The 13537-nt window shown below is 37.2% G+C and overlaps 1 protein-coding gene across 1 annotated transcript; it reads left to right on the top strand.

The window, feature by feature from the left end:
- The first annotated feature begins 7578 nt into the window (after window positions 1–7578).
- Window positions 7579–12463, top strand: LOC112575234 (estradiol 17-beta-dehydrogenase 8-like). The gene is made up of 8 exons (XM_025256934.1): window positions 7579–7733; window positions 8619–8738; window positions 9465–9655; window positions 9994–10089; window positions 10697–10782; window positions 11193–11320; window positions 11499–11573; window positions 12042–12463. The coding sequence occupies exons 1-8, from the start codon at window positions 7694–7696 to the stop codon at window positions 12056–12058; spliced, it is 753 nt and encodes a 250-aa protein (XP_025112719.1). The 5' UTR covers window positions 7579–7693; the 3' UTR covers window positions 12059–12463.
- The last annotated feature ends 1074 nt before the right edge of the window (window positions 12464–13537 follow it).

The following is a 13537-nucleotide window of genomic DNA, read 5'->3' as shown; positions in this document are numbered from 1 at the left end:
TTTTCTTTCCTTCTTTGTTTTCATTTTTTTTTTTAGATTAAAGAAGTTCCACAAATCCTTCCCTCTCATTCTGCACAAGCTCAAATTTTTGTTATCATTGTCATACTGTCATAACACCGTTCACTCACACACAGACAGGAGATGCATGACTCACGCCTCTAAATCATGTTTTATGAGTCCTCTCCACCCGAATGACAGCCGTCAGACCTTCGAATATGCTGTTACCCAGATCAGACCAAGAAGTTCCTCTCAATACCTGTACCATGAAACTCTAGGTTCTACCCAGTTTCCTAAACACAAAATCTGATAGATATTTGCTTAAGAAGGTGACTAGCGGAATTATCCAAAAAAAAAAAGTAATTAAAGTGATTAAAGTGGTGGCGGTGGCGGTGGTGGTAGTGGTGGTGGTAAAGGCGAAAAAACATACACGAACATAACATAAATCTATTCCCCTCGCACAATTGCACTCTATTTCACAAATGACACCTGAGTCCAGTACTTTTCCCCTACATCTACCCCATAGCCCTTCCACCCTCATGATCGCGAGACCGCTTCATTAACAACCGTCAAAGGTCTCCAATTGGCTACAATCGTGGCAACACGTCCATTTACGTTCCTGATGTTAGTGTTTTTTAACCTTCTTAGGGGCATTTGTAGACCTTTGTGACTGTAAACTCGATAACAGATAGGTGGGAGAGAGAAGATATTTACTTGTTGGCAAAAGCTGTATTGTACTGACTCAGCCCAGTCATTTCAAATTATTTTGCTCTCTAGTACACCTTTAACTTGACCAGTCAGAATATTTAGCGGTGAGTTGACATTAGCCACTCAACAGCCCTATGGGCACTAATACAGCGTTAAACTTTTGATTTCTAGTGTTAGTGTTCGTAGCGTCCTGTTCATGATATTCAAAAAGCTTTGAACATAAATTTGTCAATAAGCTATTGTTAGTGAATTGTTCGCGTCGATCTTGAACTGAACTCAGCCAAGTCCTGTGAACTTACACTCTCGTAGATCTTTAACATTTCAGCACCTCGGTTGTCCAGAGCAATACAATTCATAACCCAGAGCTTTAGGCCAGTTCTAAAGTACCACAGGAACCCGAGGACAATGTACCGCCGAGAACCTTACTTCCAAAGATTAATCTCTTTTCTATCGTGAGAAATCATTTTCTAATCCTTATCCCATCGATACCTGAGGATTGAGCTACGATTCTTCCATTCAAACCGCGCTGATGTCTACCCAGATAGCATGAAAACATTTTAAAAACGTTTTAAAAACGTTTACATGGTTGTAATAAGGTTTACGTTTTAGATAAAACGTTTTAAAAACATTTTAAAAACATTTACCAAAAAAACATTTTTAAGTAAAACATTTTAAAAACATTTTTAAAATGTTTGAAAATAAAACATTTAAAACAAAAATGTTAAATAAATGTTTTATAAACGTTTACAATGTTAACCTTTATGGCTGCTGCGTCATGACGTAATTTTTTAAAAGACGTCACTATTTGATTCGCGGGCATTCGCTTCTCCTGTGGAATTTTAGAGCCAGTCCACGGTGTAGATACTGAAAATCCTCACCAAAAAGCTTTTTTAAAGACTTTGTTATATTTGTCTTATGACTAGGTTTGATAGTTTAAAATCATTGCAGTTTTTAAAACATCAATGCTACGTAACTAAACATTTGCTATTCTTCTTGTGGATGCACGTACTCCCATGATTCCACGCGGCGCGACATTTTCTCTGCTGATCAACTGTATGTTTGAAAACCAAGGTTGTAATCTTTTCTCTTTGTTTACCATACACGTACTTCAGGTTCTTAATTATAAAACGCTATATACCGTGTTCTAGTACAACACACATTTAATGTCTGCTTATTGGGTGTGATGTGTCAAAGTTTACTGTCTGAATTGAGCGCTCGTACATAATCTAATACGTTAAGGCAGCTGATAGTTCACATCATGTCGTCCTACTGGACGAAGCGGAGAAAAGTTAATAAAACTTGTAGAAGCAGAGTTGGCAGAACTGAAAGAAGAAAGATGTATTCAATACACACTGATACAAACATTCACGATCCAGTGTCGTAGAGAAGGTGCTCACAGTTTTAGATCTACAGAGTCAAATTAATAACAGGTCGAACCAGCAGACACCAGAACTCTCATTGATAACATCACGCCAGCAATATTTACCGACTAAATACAATTTGGATGAAAATAATGATGATGATGTTGTGAAATCTAATTTTAGTGAATTTGAAGATTATATTGATGATCAGTTTGATTCAGCGATATCTTCAGACAGCGACAGTGAAACAGATACAGATTTGGCCACACAGTTGGCATATTGGGTCGCAACATTTAACATTTCCAACAGTTCACTTTCAGTACTTCTTGCCTTGTTGGACAAAAGCATCCTGTAATAACTGCTTGCTTGAATTCATTGCTAAAACGTTATCTATGGCTGAAATGGTACCCCTGGTATTGTGTAATCATTTCTCATTATGGTGTAAATTTGTGTTACATGTCCTTAAAATTTACTTAAGGATGATAGAGTTTTTAATAACATTAAATAACGTGACATTATAACATTGCATGCCACAGAAGCAAACTGCAGTCAATACAATCATATCTCAGCTGAACAAGATTCATGCTATCCTCCCTGTATTTACCATAGTTCCTTGAGTATAACAGTGTATAAAAATTTATGCAGTCATAATCTCTGACGGAAATATGACAGATGAAGTCAAACGTCCAACACTCCCATAAAGACACACAGTTAGCCTCCCTGGTAAGAGTTCATAGAGGATTGTTTATTTTTTAGCACGCGAAACGGTTAGCATACTGGCCACCAAGTGAGCTGACAAAACACCTTAAGGAGGGAGCTCTGCCAGATAGACATACCTGGACTCTTCAAGCTGTTTGCATTTTGGGTTCAAAGGGTACTTTTATACTTTTTTACTCATTGTCATATATATGTATATTATAGAGATTAGATGTTTGATGACTTCGTCAGCCTGGTTAATATTTTTGTGGTCAGTCTCTTGATAAAGTTTACAAGTATTGTTCATATTTATTTTGTAAAAGGTTTTAAGGTAGTGTTAGTGTCTTTAGTCCACGCAGACCTTGCTTAGGGTTTATTGTGGTTACAGACTGGAACATACAGCCGCATGACCATTAACATCTCAGTGAACAGACAGTTAACTGATTTTGTCATGTGAAATTCATATTGTGTGGTAAAGCATTGCATGCCATTATTCTCGATGTTTATTATAACTTCACAAATTAATAACCCTTTCAGATGAGTATTTGGTTGCCAGACGAAAAGTGGATAACAGCCAGTATACATCAAACTTGGATACAACAGATGCTGACAGCACTAAAGGTTGAAAAGATCGAAAGAGGAAGAGAAACAAGTAGTCACATTGTGTCTTGTTTGAGTTATAGAATGACAGGGATTAGGGAATCCCTAGGTTTGGAGAACAACTTACAAGATCAGTACAGATTTCAGTATTGCAGTTCATTTCAATTTTTCATGAGGGTAATATTGATATTATGATAGGTATAGCCTAGGAATTATTTATTATTTTATTTCTTAAATCTTTTACTCCAGAAATTCTTAAATTTTCATAATTGTCATTTCACTGCACACTTATTAATAGGTATGCTTGTTAATTAGGTTAGGGCTAGAGAGCCCAGCCCAGGAAGAAGACGACTTTAGATGGAAATCAGTGCATCCAGCAGTGCCAGCAGGACCATTGCCAGACTCATTGCAACCACAAGTGGAAAACAAGCGTTTATGCCCACAGATAAATGCACTAACCACCAGAATATTGCCCCCACGACGTGAGCACCCCAGTGACCAACGTAGTGACTCTCAGCAAGGAGTACAAGAGGGGACAGACCTCACAACTGCAGCAGTAAAAGGCGGTACCCAGAGAGTGTCTAATGAAGGTAATTCAGACAATTTTATATTATGGGTTACTTTTCTTGCTTTTTGTTTTGCCTATTTAATTTTGTTGTGAATTCCCTTCACAATCTCAAGTTGAACATAGTGTTGGTTATACAAGTTTCTTACTGCCTCCCAAATCACCGTTGATTGGCTTTATTCACCTATAAAAGTTAATTGTCCACTTTTGCTCACAGTGCTATGTTCATACTGTTGCAGCATTTGCCTGGCTCATTCTGAAACAAGACAGAGAATTGAAATTGATGCTACAGGAAGTAAAAGATATGGTGATTCATTCACTGATAAGCAAAGACCAGCCTGCTCCAGCAAAGGATGCCTGAATGTTGCCAGAAGATTTGATCCTTCTGATTAGAACACAGCAAGAGCTGTTGGAACTGGATGGACGCCTTGATGATGATTCCTTTCATGAATTACTCGTACGTAAAGCAGATGTCATTGTTAAAGCCATGATTGAAATGATAATCTGTAATAATTTAGGGGAATTTTAAAGCATAGCTTGACATTTTTGAAAAACTTATGTTTTTATAGGGAATTCATTTGAGAATGATCAGTTCTTGTCAATCTATCATACATATATAGTGTGGAACACAATAAGTCAAATTTTAAATCCAGTTTCCAAGGGTTTCAGCCTCATAAACTTTATGGTTATTGGGGAAGGAAACATTAAATGTCAGCTTTTTGTGAAAGTTTGCAGTTTATAATTTTTGTATTGCCCTTGAATTGTAAATAATTAAAGCCATGTATATTTTCACTACACCCTTTCTTGTTTATGATGTGTGGCCTACTTTTGACAGATATGTTTCTTGTCTTCTAATGATTTGCAAGTCAAAAGCCTCTCCTGTGTGGGTAGAACGAATGCAAAGGATTGTGCGAAAAGAATCATGCGGCGACTCCTGACCGACAAGGTTGCTCGGAACTATAACTGGAAAGGACAAAAGGAAGAGATGTGTGCTTTCAAGGGACTGAAATGATCTACATGATCTACAGTAAGTGATGATGTATAAATGTTAGTGTATATTATTATTAAAGGTATAGATATATGATATATTGTCTACACATACTTTGACAAAAAAGAGAAGTGCAGATCTAAGTGCTTATTTTTGTATAACATGAATTGACATTTTTCATTGCTAGCTCTACAGTTGAAAATTATCTGTAGCTCTTGTCAGTAGTAATTGTGCTTCTGTGGGTGAAACTAGCGTAAAAACGGAAAGACATGGGGAACAAGCATAAGCACCATAAAACTGAAACAATATGTATAGTGTGAGACTTCTTTAGTCCATCTTTAATCTATAAACCTGTAGCGCTTCTTTAATCTACAAATCCCATTTTTGCTATCTGCAGAAGCTGTACGGAAGAACCGTGGGTGTATGGAGGCTTCCGATAAAGTTAGTGCAGGAGCCATCACAGAGTGGAGACCAATGCTTCAGCAGACAGTGCTGTTCTACCTGTCCGTCGTCCTTACCGCCCGAGCTGCCATCCGTATCAGAGAGCGACGACTCCTCTCCCAGCGACAGAGAAGTCTAGAGATATACACGTAATGTCTACGATGACTGCAATGCCACCTACAGCCGCGAATGCCAGTACTGGTCACATAGCCATTCGCTTCCAACGGCAACAGCAGGCAGTCCTGACAGTCCTTTGTCCTGGCTCTCCTCCACGCTCAAGAGCTGTCTCCACATATAACACTTCTGTGCTTTTGCCTCCTTTTACTCCTCTACACTGGCATGTATGCCTAACTTTGCTGCATAAGGAACATCAGGCTTATCACCAAGCCACTCTTGACCCTAATTGGGACGCTTGCTGATATTTAGCAACAATGTCTCATATTTGAGATATTTAATAATTACATATAAGAAGGTTTTAGTATGTTAAAATGAAGGCATGTGGATCTGATAGTGTTCTAAGTGCATTTTCGTAAAGCCACTTTACCAGACATACATGAACTTTTAATTGTTCAGCCTTATTTTACGGTATGGAAATTCTCATATTATTAATTTGGAATGATATGTCCCTTGTAGAAGGGTAGAGATGATAATGTGCATGTTGTTATCTACAACAGGGTAACTGTACTTTTTGGTGTATTTTGTACATCATCCAATTGTATTTACAATTCACTGTTTTTTGTAAATCTAAAGGTCTATAAGTTTAGTTTTACTTTAATTATTTCCTTGGCACTCTGCACAGAGCACAGTGCCGCACCATCTCACTTTAAGTATTTGAAATTGAAATTTTTAAAAGTATTAATTTAAGAAAAAATCCTATGCATTGATTTGTCGGTGTTTAATTAATTTATATTCTTTTTTTCTCTTTTTTGAGTATCATTTATTCATTTTTATCACAAATGGTCACCATTTTGTACTTGCTATTGTATAATGTAAATGTCTCCTGGGTTTATTCCCAACGACACGAAATATGTTTTAATTACAACAAATGAAAATCTTCTCTGTACGTCATTTATGCCATGTTTGAAGTGAAACTGTGAAAAGTATGTGTGAACTGTGAAACATTTACATTAGGTTTCAAAAACATTTTTAAAACGTTTAAAAAACGTGTCCTTAGAAACATTTAAATTAGGTTTAAAAAACATTTTAAAAACGTTTTTAAAACATTTACATACGAATATTTATTAAATGTTTTTAAAATGTTTTACAGAAAAATGTTTATAAAACGTTTTAAAAATATTTTTAAAATGTTTTACAAATGTTTGCAGAAAACGTTTTTAAAACATTACTTTGATGGGCATGATAAACATTTTTAAAACGTTTTCTGCAAACCTTTTTAAAATGTTTTATGTAAACATTTTAAAACGTTTTTAAAACGTTTTTAAAACGTTTGCATGCTATCTGGGTAAAGCTAGATGTCAAATCTTCTGACAAGGGTTTCAGGGAAATGGAGAATGTTTGCATGTGCCTTGCAAAGAACGGGGGTGTCAGAGTAGTCAGCAAGACACTAGTGAAGGTAGTAGTGCCGAAAGGAGAGCTTGCAAACTGAATCGCTTCAGTACATTTTGTCCTTTAAGCTGTCCAAGGATAGAAAATTCCATATTTATCTGAAAGGTGTCTGAAGATTACAATAAGTCTGCACAATGCTTAATTTTTACAGAGCTTAGATAAACAAAACATTCTAGCTGCTCGTTCACTACTGAGAAGAAGAAAGGGGGAAAAAATTAACAAATGGAAGCTAGTTTTTGACATAAGACATGAAAGCTAGAGAACATTAAGAAGCTTAGAATTATTTTACTATTGTATAACCCTAACACACATGTTTTATTCTTGTTCAATACAACAAATTTAGTAATAAATTTCATTATCATGAGCATGATTATCATTTCATGTTTATATGCTTTCTCTTCTTTTACAGTCTCTTTCTCTGGCAGTCTGTTTGCGATTGCACTGAGTATTTGCATTTTGCTATAGCATGTATTGCTGAGTTTACCGTTTTCCATGATAGGGTGGGGACGGGGTAGAGGTGATCAAACACGCCCATGGTATTTTAACAGTGTTGATAACATCACTTTTATTTCCGCGGATGATGGGATGGTGGAAATAGTTATCAACTACTGTTTTGTTTTGTTTTGTTTTCTTTTTTGTCCCCATCACAGAGAACTTGGTGAACGGAATCAAAACTGGGCGATGAATTGCAAGTCTTCTTGGGACATAACTCTACATCAACATCAACAGTAAGCCAGAGTGGCCTCCCGTTACTGTCGCTGGTGTGTAGCAATGGCTCGTCTGCTAGTGGGACGCCTTGCATTAGTAACAGGTAACTTTTGTGACATAGTGTTTCGATCTCGCAATTTAACAATAATTTAGCAGTCATAATTTAGAACTCGAATAAAATTACTGCTGTCTCAGAAAGGGATTTTGTTAACACTCAACTCACCTGAAAGAATTTAGTACTATATATACTACCACTGTGTCAGTTTCGCCGCATGATTAGGTATAGAATTTTTAATTATTGACTTGCTGGTTTGATTTGCACGTCACCTCCAGTATTCAGTAAACAAACTGACAGTGTAACATCTCTAAAGTTGTCAGGATTTTTATTTCGAAGAGATTCCGATGTTCCGCCTGAGGGCAAAGGTCGCTAAGGGAGATAATAGCCACCCTTACTCCCCCTGCACAAGTCTGAGACCTGATTCAGGTGCATCCTTTGGATTCAAAATGTATCAGGTCTAAGCCTTAAGAATGTCAAGCTACACTGTAATATGGTGGCCTCTACAGACATACATACAAGCATACATATCTGCACAAGTCAAGTCACATACATTAACATATTACTGGACCTTTTATATACCTGATTTATCTGGTCTGACCATGGTCAAACTTGCACTTTTGGCAAAATCCCTCTGATGTCTTAATCTCTGCCTGATGGAAGTAGAAGTGGGGAGTGGGGAAGTTTATAGTTAAGTAGTTAGATGCATTGGTATCTGAGGCAATAGAAGTAGACACTGAACAAATTGATACTTCCCTTTACTGATCTACATATTGAATAAGCACACAAAGGTTGGGGAAGGAAAGCCACCAAGGGAGAAGAAGCTGGCCCCATCCCTAGAAGGAAAGCTGATCCAGAGTGTAGTTTCTAACACCTTACTCCCTAATTACTGAATTGTACAGGGTTACCTTTAACTTTTTGTTTACCTTACAGGTGGTGGCAGTGGCATTGGTCGTGCTGTGTGCCAGGCATTGGCTAAGGAAGGGGCTGCAGTAGCTGTTGCAGATGTTAACAGGCAGCAGGCTGATGAAACGGTGTCACTTCTTGACTCAGGTTGAGATGTGGTGCATTTTTTATTCATAATGCTTGTAACAATGTTTCTGCTTTATACAGTCAGTCCCATCAGAAGATACTTGGAATTTCTTTCAAACAAAAACGAAGATGGGTTTATTCTGGAAGTGTATGCATTCATGTTTAAAGTAAAAGCCTGCTAGTTGGAGCATGGGCCTGTTAGCAAACAAGCTCCCTCTACCCAACCAGCTGTATCTGAATTATTAGGGAAAGTTATGGGGGATTGAACAAGAGTATAGGACTCTGCCTTCCATATTCCAGGCTGTACACATAGTAAATCACAATTTGCATCAGACTGCCAGGCTATGGAACCTTTACTTGTAGCTTACTATAGCAGGTTTATCTTAGCTGTTGTCAGAAAACCTGGAACAATAAATAAACTGGGCATTGTGGTTTCATTCTGCGTGCAAAATTTAGTTGACGATGTCCAGTTCTGGAGACTGTGGCTTTTACATTCACCTAATTATAAGCCTTCTGTTGGGCTATTAAATAGAGAATGGAGATAGTAACATATGAGATCCTATCATAATTTCTACATATATGTGTAATACATGCAAACAAAATTTTTAATTGATCTTGATCAAATGAATGATAGTTAAACCTACAGACAGGTTCTGTGCACCAACAGCTCATACACAAGAAACAAGGTTTACTATGCTATATTTCATGTGACATAAAATAAAACCATATGAAAATTTTTAATTTCAGGAGTCAAAAGTCAAGCATATGCAGTTGATGTGTCCTCACGGGAAAGCGTGACTGCGATGCTGTCGTCAGTGTGCAAGGACTTTGCAGTTCCTCCATGTATTGCTGTCAATTCTGCTGGCATTGCACGAGACAACTTCTTGCTAAAGCTGGATGAAAAATCTTTTGATGATGTCATCAACGTAAATTTAAAAGTAAAAATGAAGAACAACAATTTTTTTTTTAATCTGTGTACATTTAAAGACCACCTGGTTTTTTTTATCTATAGCAGTAGAAACCCTGCTTTTAAGGCATTTTCATAAAATTATAAAGGTAAAATTGAGTTATATTTTTCTTGGCGCATTTTCTGATTTAGTTTTTAAAAGGGAAAAATTTGTGTGAGTATACTTTTTTAAATAAAACATCTTATTAAGAGCACTCTCTGAAGGATTATTACTGGTCACAGATAAGAGCAGAATGGCTCTAAACATGCATCTTAGGTAAGGAAACCTAGGCATTTTCTCACAGATCTTTTTTCTTTTTAATGTCACAGGGCACATTTCTAGTCAACCAAGCAGTGTCCAGAGCTATAGTAGATGCAAAACTAAAGACAGCTTCAATCATCAATATATCCAGTATTGTTGGCAAGGTGAGCTCGTGTTCAGTGGTTTCCCTTCGTTTTATTGGCCTTGCTTAGCCGGACTAATATGGATAAACATTTTATCAAGTCGGCCAAAGTATTTACATAACAGTTATATAAACTAGTGTCGCTGTGAGAGGAGAGATACCTGAAAACCCCTCCCCTCCAATGCTAGACAAACATGGAGTGCTTCCATTGTCCAGAAAATTTCTAGTGTTTTGGATTATTGCTGTGATGTTTGCAACAAAACTCCACCTAGTCAAATCTTTTGCTGCATAATCTAGCCCAAGAAATCTGTTGACTTGATGGAATGAATAACCATATTAGCCCAAAAAGTAAGAAGAAAAGGTTACGTCATACGGAGCAAGTATCATTATGTAGTTTGTTTAGTACATTGCTTTACAGGATCCTGAGCTTGATACAGAAGTAGCAAGAAGCTTGCTAACTGACATCATATATTGTTTTAGTCAAAGCTAAGTGTTATTATCTTGTATTATTTGAATACAAACAGTCATTGTTCCTGAAAGAAGGTGATTTTGATTAACTTTACCACACATGCTAGTGAAGAACATTTATTTTCTGTTAAGACTATGAGTAAAGTATGTTTATGTGATAGACAGGTAACCTGGGTCAGGCCGCCTATGCAGCATCCAAATCTGGTGTGATAGGTTTCACTAAGACTGCAGCCAAAGAACTTGCTAGGTACTGTGCTGTCTCTGTCTGTCTTTGACACATGTGAAAGAGAGAAATAGGGTATGCTGTATTTATAGAGCGGGTTTCAGCCGATCGACATTGGTGGTGGACTCTGGTCGAGGCCTTATGTGCAACCTGATGCACGAAGAGTTTGATGATGATGATGATGATGTGTTTATATAGCAATATAGTAATGGTATAGCATTATAGCAAAATACAGTGTGTATAGTGATCGGTTATGCAGTGGATATGTCCTTGTTTCATTTTTTTTTACTGAGGGAATGTAGCTGTAAATGTACTAAGGGAATATTGCCATGAATGTACTGAAGTAATGCAGCTGTGTTTGATTTCAGAAAAAGATATTATACTGATGTAAGGCTCAAACAAAGCTGGTTTTTAAGCTTTTTTGTATTCTACAGGTTCAACATTAGGGTCAACACCATCCTTCCAGGGTTCATTGAGACACCAATGACACAAGTGGTGCCAGAGAAGGTCATGAACATGATTTTATATGTCACACCACTCCAGCGTATGGGAAAACCTGAAGGTAGAGACTTGACTTTGCAGTCTTAGCATTGTACCACACAGGCATGGGATGATACGACATTAAAGGACTATTGGGGTGCACAGTTGGGGTTTTTTTTTTCCCGTGATTATGTAAAGTTCAGTACAACAAACTACTCAGCCCCTTGAAGAAAAATTGATGTGCATGTCATCTTTTACAGAGATAGCTGATGCCTGCGTATTTTTGGCATCCGACAAAAGTAGCTTCATCACAGGTGCAGTTTTGGAAGTAACAGGTGAGAAGTATTTAAAAATGTAAACTAAGATTGGAACAAATGATGCATGAGAACTCTGGGACAAGTGAGACTGCATATATTGCCTTGGAGTCTGGTTGTGGGGCTTAGTACACTTTTCCAAGCTTTGATATATAGGTGTTGCTCTATAAAGTCCTTAGTGTGTGCTTCTTCATTTGTGTCTCATCTCGAGCAGTGCTAAAATGGCAGATGATCAGCTGTATTTGTTTAGCAGGGACAAGCAATGGATGTTGGTCTGAAGTGGCTTGTGCTTTAATGTATGGTCTTTGAGAAATAGTGTGTGTGAGCATGAGTGACAAGAATGTTGACATTGATAGTGTGACATACATGTATCTTTATATTCTGATTTTACATGTATGATTGGGAAGTTACTTTCTATTAGTTCATTTGGAATCTGTGTTACTTTGAGAGGTGCTTTAACTCAAGGTATGAATTTGCGAATCATTTCAGGGGGGCTGAATATGTAATATGTGGGATCCACCCAGAATATGACTGGCGCTAACCACACAAGTAAAGGACCAGAGGCTTAAAAGGAAAACTGATGATGATGAGGAGGAAGAGGATAATAAGGATTGGATGAGGATTAGTAGATGATGTTCAAGTGTTCTTCTACGCTTGTGATCAGACCTTTCATGAGAGGGCTTGGATACTTCCCAGATATGTACCCGTCAGCTTAATGACAGGAGATTTGTGCTTTGTCGTTTATACAGGGATGGTGTTTGTGCGCGTGCGTTCACATGCCAGAACATTGACAAACTCTTACACTACTTTTACAAATCTTTCCCTGTGTATAACAGATAATATTATCGAGAAATAAAAGAGAACTACCCTGATATGTTGTGTGCTGAATAAATATGTACAAGAGGCATGTCCTTGTAGTGTCTTGGTTTTGCCTTTTTTTGCTGATGGTAGCAGTGATGCCTGTTATGATAATGCAGTGTTGATGATGATATTGGTAATAGTGAAACAGTGATGATAATTGTGGTGGTGATGGTAGTATTGTGATGATGATATAATGGTATTGTACGTGCCATTGCATGGATCAAATGGACCTTTTGTGATTTTATTTTTTTATTATTTATTTTCTTTTTTTTTGGAACTGTTCTGGATTGTCAGTCAATGTCCAAGCAATAATAAAATCTTCAGATTTCAAACTTTGCTCTTACCGTGCCCAGAACTTCAAAAGTACTTATCGTCTCCCATTATGTGAGTCATGATCGAGTTAACAGCTAAAGATGGTGTTCCTTTACAATCCTAATGTAGATCTTGACTAGAATTGACCAATACGTCTCAGAAATGACTGTAAGACAACTAACTGACAAACAATTCTGGCAGATTAATTTTTGTCTCTAATGACGAAGTTGGTAAAGTTATCGAAACTGAAGGCACTGGATTATTCATTTCTGATAGTAAATAATAAAACGTTTACTAATTTATCAGCTTATTACTCATTTATAAGCTGCTGCCTCAGAGTTAAAAAAAATGTGTCATTTTTCAGGAATACTTAATTCACGAGAAACAGTGTTCTAAAATTTACACCTTTACTGATAATGTACGTATGCTCTGAAGGACTTTGGAACACGAAAATACGATTGTCAGTCCCATTTGGGTTATCATATAACAAACAGGTGAGAATCTGTTATCAGTGACCGCACTGGCGCGGTCACTTACAAGTCAGCGTGGCTACACTTTCCCGCCTAAGTATATAGGCTCTCGATCCTGGTCCTCGTTGCTCAGAGTTATAGGGTTGCATTTTTCAGGAAGGACAAATAATGGGAGAGCAACTGTCCTAACATTATCATCTTACTGATAATATACTCACCGAAGAACCTTGGAACAGGACTATGATTATCAGCCCCAGGTGATTATATTGTTTAAAAAAAACAACAAACAGGTGAGAAACTGTTATCAGTGATGCAGGTATGTAGACCTTCATATGTAGATAT

This window comes from Pomacea canaliculata, linkage group LG11, assembly GCF_003073045.1.
Source record: "Pomacea canaliculata isolate SZHN2017 linkage group LG11, ASM307304v1, whole genome shotgun sequence".
In the NCBI taxonomy this organism is placed as follows: Eukaryota; Metazoa; Mollusca; class Gastropoda; order Architaenioglossa; family Ampullariidae; genus Pomacea; species Pomacea canaliculata.
This window is presented reverse-complemented; position numbering and strand designations above follow the sequence as displayed.